At 34.1% G+C, this 16813-nt stretch overlaps 1 protein-coding gene across 1 annotated transcript in view; it reads left to right on the top strand.

The window, feature by feature from the left end:
- PRSS12 (serine protease 12) overlaps positions 1-16813 on the top strand; it is a 75070-nt gene that overhangs the window by 39330 nt on the left and 18927 nt on the right. Inside the window, exons 7-9 of the mRNA XM_021938747.2 lie at positions 1421-1617; positions 6559-6700; positions 16329-16534. Coding sequence (XP_021794439.1) covers positions 1421-1617; positions 6559-6700; positions 16329-16534 — 545 coding nt within the window. The remainder of the gene's footprint in view (positions 1-1420; positions 1618-6558; positions 6701-16328; positions 16535-16813) is intronic.

The raw sequence follows: 16813 nt of genomic DNA on the forward strand, positions 1-16813 counted from the left end.
ATTAATGAAAACACTTGACACTGATTTTTTCTTCATATTTTATTTTGTTTCACAAATCTATGCAGAGTATTCACATTAGTTTTAAAAATATTCCCAATAATGTGTGTAAAAAGCTCTAAATGATTGTGTTAGAAGGCAGTCAAAGCATGTGCTACATTTGTTTCTAGTTTACAGAGGAATTTTTGAAAGAGAATATACTTTTGTAATGAGAAAAAGTAAACTTTGGGTTTCTTTGTATAAATGCAATTCCAAAATAAAATGACTTCCTGTTATCTGTTACGTAGTTGCTATGGATAGATAATAATCTAATGTATTTTGTGAAAAAATGGTCTATAAGTTAAAAGTGAACAATGTGCGATTTAGGCTTATTACTTTTCTAGCCAAGGCTTGATTAGTCAGCAGTAGAAGGAAGAAAAACCATAGAATGATTAAAAAGCTTCATTGTTTTAATTTTTTAAAATATTCATTTTGTCAAATAAATTTAATAAATACTTGCATAGAAAAAAATGAAGAAAATTCATGTCAGATAGAAAGATCTCTTCGTATTCTTAGTACAGAAATAATAAAAACATCAAGTAAGGGAATTATTATTATGAGTAAGAGTTGGATCTTACGGACTGTTAGAACTGAAAGACGTCTTAAAGATTTGTAAGCTCAGTGACTTCTGGAGGTTTGGATTTTATGGAACAAAATGAAATAAAATTGGGAAGATGAAAGAAGGTGCACATTTACTTAATTTCTAAGTTAAAAAAATTTCAGGTCTCTCCTATTTCTTCAGCATATATGTTTATTATACATTTAGGTTTTGTTTCTGTAGTGCAGTGTTACAAATAAACTCAATTGGAACACAAATATAATTGATAAAAATTTTTAAGGTTCAATTTGTATACCTTACGAAAAGCTAAGAATATTATAATTCTGATTTTGATGGGCTGAAATCTAAATTTAATCATAGATTAGGTATAGTACTTGAGCAATCAGTGAACTAATCCACCCTTTTCATTTTGAAAGAGAGAAAACCAAAGAAAAGCTGCTGAAATCAAATGAGTTAGAGGGAGCATCAGAAGCAAAACGAGACAAGTGTTCTCGCTTTCTGGTCATAATTTCTGTGGTCAGGAATTTGAGATTAATCTCTTTGCATTCTCTCTGATTGGTTTTGTAGACAAAACACAAGAATGAATGGGGAAAAAGTATTAATTTCTCATTTGTTATTCATTGAAATAATCAAACGTTTTTAAGGTGATTAAAACATGTGATGGAGCAAACATAGCTCTAAACTGAGTCCCCAAGGTAGGAGAAAGAACAGATACTTACCCTCTGAAGTCATGTCACTGAGCTAGGTTGCCTGTGTTAAATGTTTTGTGGTTCCCTGAACCAAGATAGAGCAGTTCTACACACAGTGTTTATTTAATTGTCGCAGATATGGTAAACAAGCATCTGCCAACCATTTTGAAGAAAGCACAGGGCCCATATGGTTGGATGATGTCAGCTGCTCAGGGAAGGAAACCAGATTTCTTCAGTGTTCCAGGCGACAGTGGGGACAGCATGACTGCAGCCACCGCGAAGATGTTAGCATTGCCTGCTACCCTGGCAGCGAGGGACACAGGCTCTCTCTGGGTGAGGACTGACTGCAGCTCTCAAGTTTCCATCATTCAGTACCCTTGTACCTCTAACCACTGGCCTTGAATGTGAAGTATTTCTCATCTTTGGCTTTTTTTGGGGGTCTATTTCCCATAACTGTCTAATTTTCAGTAATTTTTATGCAGAGAAAAATAATCTTTTGAGTCTCTACACCAACATTATGAAATTTCTACCCCTAAGTTATTTTTCTTTACTTAGAAAATTAAGTTTCTCACTAAAAATGCTTACAATCATCTGTATCTGAAAAATGGAATAAAGAAGCTGCGGTATCTATTCCCCTTACTCCTTGATCACTTACTCTGATTTTCGTTTACCTTGAATTCTAGTGAGCTATTTGGGACAGGATTTAAAATAAGAATATTCTTCTCTCCCTGTCTCATGGTTCATTTCTTCTCTAGTCCTTGTCATTCATTGGTCACCAACCATCCATTGCTCTTTTAAGTTTCTCAGTGGTCTTCTAAGTGAATTAATTAAAGTTAATAGCTCACCCATCTTTCTAATGTAACTTATTATTTTAGAAACCCATCAGGGATCTCTGTTACTCTTCATTTATATTTTTTTAGACTTGTTGGATAAAAGGTAACTAGCTCTTCTAACTGTATTGAAACAATTATGGATAAAGATCCTCTTGAGAGTAGAGAGCAATTAAACATTCTTGATAAATTTCTTAATGTCTGGTGAGGAGGGCAGAATATAGATGAATGAAAAATACAGAGGGAAATAGTCAAAATACTTTGTAGTATGCTATCACAGCTTTATGTGTGTGTGTGTGTGAGAGAGAGTGAGTGTGTGTGTGTGTGTATGTGAATAGATGTTAAAATAGCCTTAGGTGGTCTTTTAACCTTGGATTGAATCAATTCCTTTGTATTCTCCTGTTTGGAGACTGTGAAGCTGAAATCTTCATATTATAAAATAACAAAACTTTTTTGAATCTCAGAGTATTAACCATATTACACATTTTAAATTTGTCAGAGTCTGTGGCTGATTCCTCATTGTACTTTACACTGTGAAAGCTTGGTGACACTGCATTAATCTAGCATTATACCAAGTAGAAATACATGTTTTTATTCCATCCCTTTCAGGCCATATTTCCATTTTTCTTTCTTTTCATTTTGTTTTCTTTTTCCCTTGCCCCTTCTTCTTATGAAAAATTTATGATCCTCCCAGGATTATGTGGTGGATGATTACATGTGGTTGAGGGAGATAGAACTTGTTTGCTGGAAATGGATTCTCTCAGCCCCAGATAGCAGGTTTTGGAATCATGGGATGATCTACGCAAATATGCTCTGTGAGCTCCCAGTGACGAAATACTGTGTGACCTGAGTTCTCTGTAGGCCTGTTTTGTTAAATGCATCATATGGTTGGAATAACAAATCTTTTCAGTTCCCTTGAAAATCTTTTTAATTCTAGGCCTCTAGATGTGTTTTTTCAAAATTTAAAAACCTGAGGGTGATAATTATTAATAAAACATATGATCATTATTATGAATCTCTTCGGTTCTAATCTCAGTAATGTGTCTATTAACTAAAGTCGTTTGTCTGAAGAACATTACGTCTGAGCCAAATATCCTTTTGGGATAGAATCATGTTACTATTTGTTCATTCATAGATCATTGCTTCCACCTATTAAAAACTATATATTTAAAAGAGAAGCTTAGAGAAGGAGATAATGGAATAACGATATAAATAACAGCATTTCGGAAACAATGGAGATTTTTTACTTCTTTGGCACTGCAATGATGAACTCTTGGACTATTGCTGTTTTCAGCTATTTGAAGGCTAATTTCTGGACCTTAACCTTATATGTCAAGGGAAACTTCTCAAAATTAGTTACAGCCCTATAGATACTCTTTTGGGTCTGTAGTGGGTGGAATGCTCAAAAGTAGTATGCTAGGTTAGTAAAAGTAATTCTAGTAAGAATGCAGTTGCTGCCTATGTGAGTTGGGAGAAATTTCTGGGATGGTAAAAATATGGATTTCTCATTTTAATATTACATTAATTCTTAAGCTCAGATTATTAAGTCCTGGAAAAGATTTCTTTCCCAGTGAGGTTGTTGCCTCTTACTCAATTTTACAGTATAAAATTAGGCTTAATTACATTAATTAATTTATTTATTGAGACTGAGTCTCACTCTGTCACCCAGGCTGGAGTGCAATGGCGCAATCTCAGCTCACTGCAACCTCCATCCCCTGGGTTCAAGCAATTCTCCTGCCTCAGCCTCCCGAGTAACTGGGATTACAGGCACCTGCCACCACGCCCAGCTAATATTTGTGTTTTTAGTAGAGATGGGGTTTTGCCATGTTGGCCAGGCTGGCCCCAAACTCCTGACCTCAGGTGATCTGCCTGCCTTGGCGCCCAAAGTGCTGGGATTACAGGCGTGAGCCACTGAGCCCAGCCTAAAATTAGGCTTTTAATGTGTATCTATGCATGTTATAATTTATCTTTTTTTCTTTCTTTTTTTTTTTTTTTTTTGAGGCGGAGTCTTCACTCTGTCCCCCAGGCTGGAGTGCAGTGGCACCATCTCGGCTCACTGCAAGCTCCGCCTCCCGGGTTCGCGCCATTCTCCTGCCTCAGCCTCCCGAGTAGCTGGGACTACAGGCGCCCGCCACCGCGCCCGGCTAATTTTTTTGTATATTAGTAGAGACGGGGTTTCACCGTGTTAGCCAGGATGGTCTCGATCTCCTGACCTCGTGATCCGCCCGCCTCGGCCTCCCAAAGTGCGGGGATTACAGGCGTGAGCCACCGCGCTCGGCCTAGAATTTATCTTTTTTTCTAACAGACAGTATTATTTTCTAAAAATAATGTATTATGTTACCGGAAAAATTGAAGAAAACTACTGAAAGTCAACTTGAGATATATTTTAAAGATAACTGTATACCTATAGGATTGTTTAGGTTTCCCAAAAATTTTATCTATTTAAGATTTTAGAAATAAAACATGTTATGTGTTGTTATTTCCATAACAACGCAAACTTAATAGTGACAACGTATGGATGGCATGACTTTTGTCATCCAATTTCCCTTCAAGAATTAAGAATTTAACGATTTTGTAGAATGAATGGCTAAAATTAGGTTCAGAAATATTTTATGCATTATTTTTACAAAGCCATGCAAGTTAGACTTTAAAAACACTTTATCATTTGTATTTTCAGAGTATATGAAAAAGTACCTATAAAACTACCAGAATGGAACATGTAGGTCTAATTTCATGTGCAAATGTTTTCTTAATTTTGAACCAAATATCCAAAAATGTAAAAAGTGAAAACTTTAAGAAAAGAATTTCATTTGTTTGATTTTGGTATCTGAGGATCACTTTTTCACTTTCTGTTCTTGGAAAGAACTCCCGAATTTCAGATACATTAATAAGAAATATGAAGTTTCGATATTGTGTTTTATGACATAGCTAAAACTCCAAGTTTTTATTCAGCTAATAGTGAGCAGTGCATACATAGAGTTGGCACTCCATAAACATATGTGAGTTTGATTTTGCTATGTGATTCTGCTATATACTGCCTGTCCCATGAAGTGAACATGATTAGGGATAGACACTGGGGAGCCAGCAACTCTTGGGGCAACACAGAAGGATGGAGAAGTAAAAAATGGGTCAGAAGAATAAAAATAGAATGTGTCCATCTTGCTAACAATATTTTCTTTTAGTTAACCAATGTTGATTTAGTAACTTCACATATTGGTTTAAACATATATTAAGTAATATATTGTCCATTACCTGCAGACTTCTACCTCCTTAGTTCTACTGATAATTTTACCATGCTTTATTGTATTCCCTAAATCCTTACCAATAAATTTTGGCCCTGAAGCTGGAGACCCTTCTAGTAACTAGGTAATCAGATGTGTGAGTGTTAGCTTGCTTGGGTTGCTGTAACAAAGTTCCACAGAGGTGGCTTAAACACAGGTATTTATTGTTTCACAGTTCTGGGGGCTAGGAGTCCACAATCAAATGTCAGTAGGGTTCATTCCTTCAAAAAGAACTGTGAGGGAATGGCTGTGTGAGAGAGAGATGCTCCGGGCCTCTCTCCTTAGCTTGTATATGGCAGTCCTCTCCCCATGTCTCTTCACATCATCCTCTTCATGTCCAAATTTCTCCATTTTATGGGAATACCAGCATATCTGATTAGGGCCCACCCTAATGACCTCACAATTCAACCCATGCAAGTCACAGTGAGGAGTTTCAATTCAACATCATAATTATTGGTGTGGTGATACGTGACACTTTACAAATCCCTTCATTTGTATTAACTTAGATAAATCTTAATTTGCTAGAGTTCAGTTTCTCAACTTTTAAGTCAGTAATTTTTGTGACTTAATTCTTTCCCTTAAAATCAATAGAAAGCCTTAGATGGAAATTGTCCCTATTTACTGCTTTTCTTTTTTTTTCTTTTTCTTTCTTTTTTTGCCTCCTCCAGCATTAGACTTCAATCAAGTTACCTAACTATGAATGCCAAGGTTGTGTCTGTTTCTATCTTCCTAAAAATCTTGACTTTGGAGTATAAACTTCTAGCTCTGTTCACGGATAAATGAACAGACATGAAGCAAAAACAACCTCAAGTTAATGTTCTTTTACTATTTAGAAGTAAGGTGTAATAAAGTAATTCATGGTTTTATAATGTCATTCATTCATTCAACAAACAGTGATTGCCTATCCTCTATATGCCAGGCACTGTTCCACAGTCTGGGGATACAAGGTTGAGCAAGGTGAGCACTTTGAATTCAAGGCTGCAAGAGACACTGCAAAAATGAATAAAATTTTTATTGATATATCTCCTCTCTCTCAAAAAAAGTATTTCCCATCTGATTTTATAGCTGATTTAAAAAGAACAATTGTGTTTTGTAGAGTCGCTCATGCTTTAGCATCAGTTTGCTGGTTTGGGCTGTTCTAATACTTTTGAATCATGACTTAGGTTTTCCTGTCAGACTGATGGATGGAGAAAATAAGAAAGAAGGACGAGTGGAAGTTTTTATCAATGGCCAGTGGGGAACAATCTGTGATGATGGATGGACTGATAAGGATGCAGCTGTGATCTGTCGTCAACTTGGCTATAAGTAAGGAAAACCTAATTATTTGGGATGGTTACTGATAAGCATATCTGAATTTTTAAATGCTTATTTTAATGAGTTACCTCTTACTTAAAACGAGCTTCTGTCATTCATTTGAAAATAGTGGCGGCATATTGTTTTGATCCAGAATTAAAAAGAAGTAATAAGTAGATCCTCTTCACATTTTTCTATCTTCTCACAAGAAATATGTCACATAAGAAATGTAGCTTTTTATCTAATAACAAAATCGTCTAATAACTCTGACTAGTCATAATACTGCTTGTATCAGCTGCTCTCAGTTAACCTTTTCTCTGTGATAAATATTTCAACATTGTAGCCTTTTAAGGGACTCTAGAGTTATTGAAATTACTGTTGGTTCTCATTTTTCTTGGTAGTTATAAAGTCGCTGTGGACACGGAATCACCAAATGCTGAGCCATCGCTCCTAGAGCTGAGGTCACTGCTCTCCATTCTTGTTTCAGCTTTCATACTTGTAAACAGTTGTCCTTTTTTACAGTCTGTGTGGTGCCAAATATTTTTTTTTTTTTTTTTTTTTTTTTGCATTTCTGTGCTTTCTTTGCTGATGACTTCACTGTTTAAAATGGCCCCCATTTGTAGTACCGAAGTGCTGTGTAGTGTTCCTAAGTGCAGAAAGGCTGTGATGTGACTTTGAGAGAAAATGCATGCATTAGATAAGCTTCACTCAGGCATGAGTTACAATAAGAACATGACACTAAATAGAATGTGAAAAGGACACGTGTTTACAATATGAAAGGAGGAAAAAAGAAGGCAGGTCATCTCCTGTTGGTTAGACTTCAGCTGGGTAATTTAAAATTTTACTTGGTTCTGCATATGTCATGAATGACTGTGAAAGCACCCTAAGTAATGATTTTGAAGTGACAAAAATATGGAAAATGTTATAATGCAGAGGGTTATAAATTTAAGATAATATATATAAATTGCCTAGCTCAGAGTAGATTACTAATAGTAATTTGGATTTAAAAATATATCCTTAATTGTATATCTGTGTGCATCTTAAATATTGAACAGTTCATATGGTTATTTTCTATAAATAATACACCTTTATTTTAAAAAGCATTTCTGTTTTAATGAAAGTTAAAATGTTGGGGGTAAACTTCAGCTGTGATCTGTCATCGGCTTGGCTATAAGTAAGGAAAACCTAATTATTTGGGATGGTTACTGATGAGCATATCTGAATTTTTAAATGCTTATTCTAAAGAGTTACTTCTTACTTAAAACGAGCTTCTGTCATTCCTTTGAAAATACTGGCCACATATTGATTTGATTTGATTGTTTCTGGTTACTCGACACTACTTCAATTTATGGCATAGTTTTGGACCCCGTTGCAATTCCAGTTGTCCTACAGCCAATTAACCCTTCATTTGTGATATAAATTTTCAATTTTCAGAATATGGGACAGTAAAGTAGGGAGAGTCTACATTAGATGTGAAAGTGAATTTAGTCAGTGATTAATTTTAAATATATTTTGTTCACTGTGTTTCTATCACTCCTTTTTCCATTTGAAAAAGAAATTACATTCCCAATACATTTCCTCACCCAAAATCAGCCATTAAAAGATACTGCTCTTTAAGACTGGTTTCTTGGCCATATTTTAATTTTATTGTTTTGGTGGAAGTGATCCAAGAAGCCTAGTTATTACCTTTGGAAATACAAAGGGAAGGATTGGCACCAAAGTTGATCTTCAAATTGTGTCTCAGCTAAGTTTAAGGAGAGAAAAATATCCTAAGCGTGTTCATCAAGCATCATCAATACACACATAATTGTGTGTTATTACTTGAATTTCTTTCTAAATTGTTGATTGCTTTTTATTTATCATCATTGATATAGTTTGGACATTTGTCCCCACCCAAATCTCATGTTGAGATGTAATCCATAATATTGGAGGTGGGATCTGGTGGGAGGTGTTTGGATCATGGGGGCAGATCCCTCATGAATGGCTTAGGCCATCCCCTTGCTGATAAATGAGCTCATGCCCTGAGTTCACATGAGATCTGGTTGTTTAAAAGTGTATGGCACCCTTCCACCCTGCTTTCTGCTGCTACTTTTGCTGTGTGACTTGTCTGTTCCCCCTTCACTTTCTGCCATGATTGAAAACTCCCTGGGCTTCAGCAAAAGCCAAGCAGATGCCAGCACCAAGCTTCCTGTAAAGCCTGTAGCACTATGAGCCAATTAAACCTCTTTTCTTTATAAATTACACAGTCACAGGTATTTCTTTATAGCAATGGAAGAATGGCCTAACACAATCATTTAGTCCATTTAGCATTTAACTCAAAAGTGAATTTAGCCTCATGTTAGGATGGCTATGATCAAAACAACAAAGAGTAGCAACTGTTAGTGAGGATGTGGAGAAACTAGAACCCTTATACACTGTTGGTGGGAATGTAGAATGGTACAGCCACTGTGGAAAATAATATGGAAACAGTATGGAAAATAGTTCCTTAAAAAGTTAAAAGTAGAACTACCATATGATCTAGATATCCCATTTTTGGGTATATGGCCGAAATAATTGAAATTAGAACGTCAAAGAAATATCTGCACTCCCATGTTCAATGCAGCATTATTTGCAATAGCCGAGATATGGAAACAGCCTAAATGAGTGGATGAAGAAAACGTGGTATGCATATATATACAGTTACTGAAAGACAAATACTACATGATTCCGCTTATATGATATATCTAAAATAGTCAAACTTATGGAAGCAGAAATAGAATGGTGGTTATCAGGGGTTGGGAGGAGAAGAAAATGGGAAATTATTTTTCAATGGATATAAAGTTTCTGTCATGCAAGATGAATAAGTTCTAAAGATCTACTGTACAATATAGTACCTATAGTTAATAATATGGTACTATATACTTCAAAATATGCTGAGGGTATAGATATTATTTGTGTTCTTACCAAAACCAAATGAAAACCAAAACAGAACATAAAGAATAAAACAAACAAACAAACCTCAGAAAAGAACACAAGGAAATTTTTGGAGGTGAAGGATATATTTAGCACCTTGGTTGTGATAATGGTATCACAGATACATGCATATGTCCAAACTGATGAAGATTTTTTATATCAATTATACCTCATTAAAGCAGAAAAAAGTGATTTTAGATGAGAAACACAATCTAGATTAAGTGAACAAAGTTTGTTGCAGCTTTCAATATTTCTGTAATACTTATCAAGAAAAGCATCAAAAGACTTTATAATCGTGTTTTAAATAGTCTTATAAGTAATTCAGTAATTTAATGTTACCGTAACAAACTAGATAACATAATTTGCAATTTGCCATCAAATAGTATTTAAATGAGAATTGTTTAGCTATTTGATTAATCTAAATATACTTGCATATTTTTATAATTTCCTGCTGAGGGGAAATTGGATTTCATATAAGAACATATGTATATAAATAATTTTCATCATGTCTATTTTGAATCACAAAAAATATTTAATAAAGGGCTTATTTGTAGAAATGAATCCAGGAAACTTTGAAGCTGTTATAAGGTTTGAGCCTCATAAATAGGAATTTCAGAGATCTCTCCTCCAGCCAGTCCTTGGAAACACTGAGAATCAAAATAGTATTAGAAAGCCTTTTAATAATGGGAAAGACAGAAATGAGATAATAAAAAAGGAAATGTGAATGGTAACTAATACAGATCCGATTAAAGTGAACAGAAAGTAAAAGGCATTATTTAATGATGCATTATATAATGTCTGACAAAGTCTAGTATATGAGCATATTGTTTGTAGATTGTTGATAGAGAATGTGTTGAGATCAGTTAAATTCATTGAGATATACTAAGTAGTCATGATAGAAATTCCATTGTTTACACTTTATGTGGATCCATTAGCATATGTTCCAGTATAACGCTGTTTTTGAACATATTTGTTAGCATATTAATCCTTAAAAAATTTTTAAAAATTGTATATTCTTACTACTTTAGTAGAGATCTAAAATTAAGTATATCTGGTATCTATTTTACATTTAAATAGCTGCAAAGGACTTAATTTCTGGCATATTTGTATGACATTTGAATATAAAACAGTTACACCACTCTTAATTATATTCAGTAAAATATAAATATAGTAATTTGATTCTGCTATCCATTTAAAAAAAAATACATGAACAAAAGATACTTCTTTGACCAGAAATTTTACAGTTTTTTATTCTCCTTGAAATCGTATTTTAAATTTTCTTCCCCCACGGAATCTCAATGTTATTATGCCTTAAAAATATGTGTGTATATGTATATACACACACATATATGCACACATACACATATACATATACATGTGTGTGCATATATATAGCTATACGCACACATATGTACGTGGAGACAGGGAAAAGTTATGCTAGGAAGTTTCAGGTGTCTCTAGATTTTGTAATTTCTAGTATACAACTGATAATAAACAACAAAAAATTTAATAAAATTATTAAATAATTATTAAACGTAGAAAATAAAAGTTTACCAAAGCTCTCATTTCTTAATTAGACCAATGGGTTGGGTTTGTGTTGCTTGGATTAAGGAAGCTTCATTGCTATCATATATTTTGAATTTTTCTTTTGTCTGCTTTAGAGGCTTTCAAACTTTGGAGGAATGCACTGTGGTAGGATTTGGAATGAGTGCAAGATACGCTTTTTGTGAAGTGAGAGAAGGGAAGTTTTGAAAGAGAAGTTTGATCTTGATAGCAGCAAGATTATTTTTAAGAAAGAATATATGTGAAATTTGAGGATATAAAAATTGATTCCTTTAGAGCCTGTGTATCTCTTGGAAAGTTATTATCTACCAGGAGCACTTGACATCCAGTTTAAAGACTAGTTATTAGAAACTGTTGTGTCATTGAAATTTTCAGCTATGAATTACTAGATTCAGTAAGCCCATGAGAAGCTTTTTTCTATGATGGCAGAGTCCTTAATTGTCTAAAGAAAGAGTAGTCAAAAGAAAATATGTTAGATTTCACTATATCAATGAGAATTTCTTTAATCATGTGCTGTTATTAGTTAAAATGTTCTCTAATTTCAACTTATTGATGTATCTAAAATGGTGCTTTTTTTTAGTCTGTAAGTTGATCATTTGCTAAGAAATGATGCTTTTGGTTTATTTAAATGAGTTAAATTTTATTTTCTGTATGTTTACTTCTACCTGCCATCTAGTTTTATGTTATTTATCATGCTTTATTTTCTGTTTTTTTTTGTGTGTGTAATCGTCTGATTTTTTGATTTGCACGATTAATTCAATTTTCAATTTTCATTTTTTCTCAGTGGTCTAGAAATTCAACATTCTTATTGTTTTTCTAGAAGTTCTTTTTAAATTTTTAGCAAGCATACTGAAACATATTTTCTTAATAATTTCAAAAATTATTATCTGTAACTTCTCCTTCCTGAAAAAGATAAAGACATTTAACATACTGTTGTTTACTTTCTACCTCCACCCATTCTCACCTCTGAAACTGCTGGGAATAATCTGAAATTTTTGTTTCCAAATTCTATTAATTTTTTATTGTCTTCAAATTATGCCGATTTGAACTTTCTTTACATTATATCTACACATTATCAGCAATTGTTTTTATTTTTAAAGAAGGTTAATAAACAACAGTCTTAACAATCTTATGCAATTTTGCCTAAGAAAAAGGAGAGACAATGCAAGTAAACATAGAGAACAGAAAAGAAATTTAAGCACAGATATATAGAAGGTTAAACAAAAACCCTAGTAGATTAATAATACAGCTGGGCACGGCGGCTCATGCCTGTAATTCCAGCACTTTGGGAGGCTGAGGCTGGCAGATCTCTCGAGGCCAGGAGTTCAAGACCAGCCTGGCAACATGGTGAAACCCCGTCTCTACTAAAAATACAAAAATTAGCTGGCTGTGGTGGCTTATGCCTCTAATCCCAGCCACTTGGGAGGCTGAGGCAGGAGAATTGCTTGAACCAAGAAGGGAGAGGTTGCAGTAAGCCGAGATTGTGCCATTGCACTCCAGCCCTAGGCAACAGAGTGAGACTCCATCTCAAAAATAATAATAATAATAATAATATGAACTACTTTTAGCAAATACACTTGAAAATCTAGATGAAATGGATGATTATCTGGGAAACTACATTTTCAACAAAAACGTTATTATCAAAATTGATATAGGAGATAGAAAACCCAATTAGATTAATGGCTATGAAAGAAATGACTGATTTTTTTGCTGGACTTTTCACCAGTCCTTCAGAGACAGTTTCTGAATTGCATGAATTGTTGCAGAGCAAAGAAATGTATGGAAATCTTTCCATTCATTTTATGAAGCTAATTTAATTTGATTTCAAGACTAGGTAAGTAAACACAAAAAACAAAACTATACCTCAATCTAATGAATCTACATACAAAGTTATTTTGCTAACAAAATATTAGCAAATTTAATTCAACGATGTATTAGAAGAGCAATATATCACCAATAAGTGCAGTCTGTTGTAGGAATGTAAGAGTGATTCAAACTGAGGCATCCAATTAATGTAATTCAGTGTGTCACCCATAAATATACAACAATTTTAAAAATGATTAAACAAATATGATCATGTTAAAAATGTTGAAAAGTTATATGATAAAATAAATATTCCTTCCTGAAATCTCTTAGGAAGCTGAGAACAAAATTAAACTGCTTTAATTTTATATCACAAATAAGCATCAAATAGGAACAAAAGAGTGCCTGCCATTACTGCAATGACAGCATTGTCTGGAGGTTGCACTAAAGCATTAAGAATTGAGGTATCAGTATTGAAAAGGAAGGGTCAGAATATTTATATGAATAATATGATTGTTCACCTAGAAAACCCAAGAGAATCAACTGGAAAGAGACTAGAACTAGTGTTTATTAATGTAACAAGATAAAACATAAATACTTAAAAGGCAGTGGTCTGCCTGTGGGATAAGTAGAAAATAAAAAGAAAAAAAAAAGATTTGTAGAAGTTACAAAAACTTTGTAAGAACTGAGACCTATGTGAAAAACCTGTCTTTACTAATGCTAGAAGACCTTATCAATGAAGAGACATACCACAATCCTGAATGTGAAGACAAAATAGAAATAAATTTATACATCAAATACTATGCTAGTAAAAATCTTTCATTTTTCTTGGTGTGCATGTGGGATGGGGAGGGTGATTTGACTTCCAAATTCATCTGAAATCCAATCTGTGTGGTACTGGCACAGGAATAGTTAAAGAGGTCAGTGACATTGCAGCAGTGGCTATCAACCTTGGTTGTAGATTGAAATCATTTTGGAACTTAAAAAAATACTATTCATTCTACTTTGATTCAAAGTGAGGTAAGGTTTAGGTTTTGCTATATTTTAAGTGTTTTCAAAGGCAATTCTGATGGGGAGCTAAGGTTGTGAATTACTGAACTATAAAGACCAAGAAATGGCTTGTGCACACATAGCTTGATAAATAAGAAAGCCTTTCAAATCAGCTGATTATTGGGACAACTACTTTAGGGACAAAAATAAAGCTAGATTTCTTATTAACATTAAACAGAAATAAATTTCAGACAGACAAGAACTGTGATATACAATAAATACATAAAATTAAAAAAGAATAATACAATAAATAATATAGTTAATTAATTAAAAAATAGAAAAAAATAGAATAAAACTTCTAGGAAGAAATGTAAGCTGCCCACAAAGATTTATGTATGAGGATATATATATATAATTGTAAGAAGTCTAATAATTTTAAAACACATGTGCAACAATGGAGAAATAACTCAGTTTTCTTTGCCAAAGTTTGATGCAGAAGTATCTGCAGAAGAATCACCTAGAGCTTTGTTAAAAACAGATTACTGATTTTTTAAATGATTTCTTTGTATATTGTATGCCATTATTCTCTATTGGAAAGTACATTCACCAACAAATATATTTCTACAAATATCAACTTTTAAATTTATCTTTTCACTTTCCTTAGGGTAGTTTTTAGTAAAGCTACAGTCTTAATTTAATTTTTGCTAAGTTTATCAATTTTAAAATTTATAGTTTATACCCTTTATGTCCACTGTATTAAGTTTTTCCCTAACTTGAGATTTCAAGGATAGTTTTCCAGTAATTCATCTGGAAAGCTTTTGCGTTTGATAACTATTTCATTAATTTGCTTGAAAGCTTTTGCCTTTGATAACTATTTCATTAATTTATCAGGAATTAAGTTCTAAATATGGCGTTAGTTTGAAATATTTATTTCATTTAAATATTTTTGCATTTGCATACTTTAAAATGTGTTATTAAAACAAAAAAGTTAATAAACTAAAAGTAAGTCTGCCATCTAGTCATGATTCCTGTTTTTCTCTGTCTCTGTTAAAAATTGTATTTTTAGGCCAGGTGCAGCGGCTCACTCCTGTAATCCTAGCACTTTGAGAGGCCAAGGTGGATGGATTGCTTGAAGTCAGGAGTTTGAGATTAGCCTGGGCAACATGGTGAAACTCCGTTTCTACTACAAATACAAACAAATTAGCCAGGCATGGTGGCATGTGCCTGTAGTCCCAGCTACTTGTGGGGATGAGGTGAGAGGGTCTCTTGAGCCCAAGAGGTCAAGGCTGCTGTGAGCTGAGATCACGCCATTGCACTCCAGCCTGGGTGACAAAATGAGACTCTGTCTTAAAAAAAAAAAAAAAAAGTAAATAAATATTTAAAAATTGTGCTTTTTTTTTTTTTTTTTTTTTTTTTTGAGACGAGTCTTGCTTTGTTACCCAGGCTGGAATGCAATGGCATGATCTCGACTCACTGCAATATCTGCTTCCTGGGTTCAAGCCATTCTCCTGCCTCAGCCTCCAGAGTAGCTGGGACCACATGCCCAGCTAATTTAATTAATTAATTAATTTATTTATTTATTTTGAGACAGAGTTCTGCTCTTGTTGCCCAAGCTGGAGTGCAATGGCATGATCTCGGGCTCACTACAGCTTCCGCCTCCTGGGTTCAAGTGATTCTCCGGCCTCAGCCTCCCAAGTAGCTGGGCTTACAAGCACACACCACCACGCCCAGCTAAATTTTTGTATTTTTAGTAGAAACGGTTTCACCATGTTAGCTAGGCTGGTCTTGAACTCCTGACCTCAGGTGATCCGCCCACCTCGGCCTCCCAAAGTGTTGGGATTACAGGCGTGAGCCAACGTGCCTGGCCTAAAAAAATTGTACTTTTTTTATTCTAAAGGAGGCAAAAAATTAGTTCTTAGCTCTTAGGTTATTATTTAATCTCATCGTTTTCTTCACAATATTATACCAATATTAAGAGAGTATTATACTCTTTAAGAGGGTAGGAAATTTAGAGGTATTTTTTTCCTGCTTAAACGAGAGTTAAAGACTATAATGATTTTTTGATGTGCCATTAAATGTGAGTTTCTTAGAAAAAGCTAAATTAGAGGTAAGTGATATAATAAAGTGGCTGTGGAGTATGGCAACAGAGAAGGTATAATTATTACCTTTTTAATTTAATTTTTTTAACAGTCATGAAACAAATGGTTTTTAGCACATGCAGATGCTAATTTTAATATGTAAAAATTAAGGAATAAAATTGAATACATGTTGTGATTTATTCAGATATATGATTGACTGATTCTTCACATCATTAAGAATGTTCTATCTTCAGGGGTCCTGCCAGAGCAAGAACCATGGCTTATTTTGGAGAAGGAAAAGGACCTATCCATGTGGATAATGTGAAGTGCACAGGAAATGAGAGGTCCTTGGCTGACTGTATCAAGCAAGATATTGGAAGACACAACTGCCGCCACAGTGAAGATGCAGGAGTTATTTGTGATTATTTTGGCAAGAAGGCCTCAGGTAACAGTAATAAAGGTAAGTCACCTTCTGGAGCCCTAAACAAGTCAAAGAATACTAATTCCCACTCTATCACTATAAGCAGTACTTTGATAACAGAAATCAAGTACAACAAGAACATATACAGGCCCATGTCTTGTGCTATTACTTAGATCCAGTAGTTCTTGGCAAACTTGCCTAGGTGGGGCTGACAGGTAGAACAAGGGTCAGGGGTAGGAGTGAATTTACGGGGCCTTATAATCTCTGGGATCATCCTCTTTTCACTTTCTTAGCCATTTCTGTATTTCCTTTTTTAGA

Source organism: Papio anubis, chromosome 3 (genome assembly GCF_008728515.1).
Source record: "Papio anubis isolate 15944 chromosome 3, Panubis1.0, whole genome shotgun sequence".
NCBI lineage: Eukaryota > Metazoa > Chordata > Mammalia > Primates > Cercopithecidae > Papio > Papio anubis.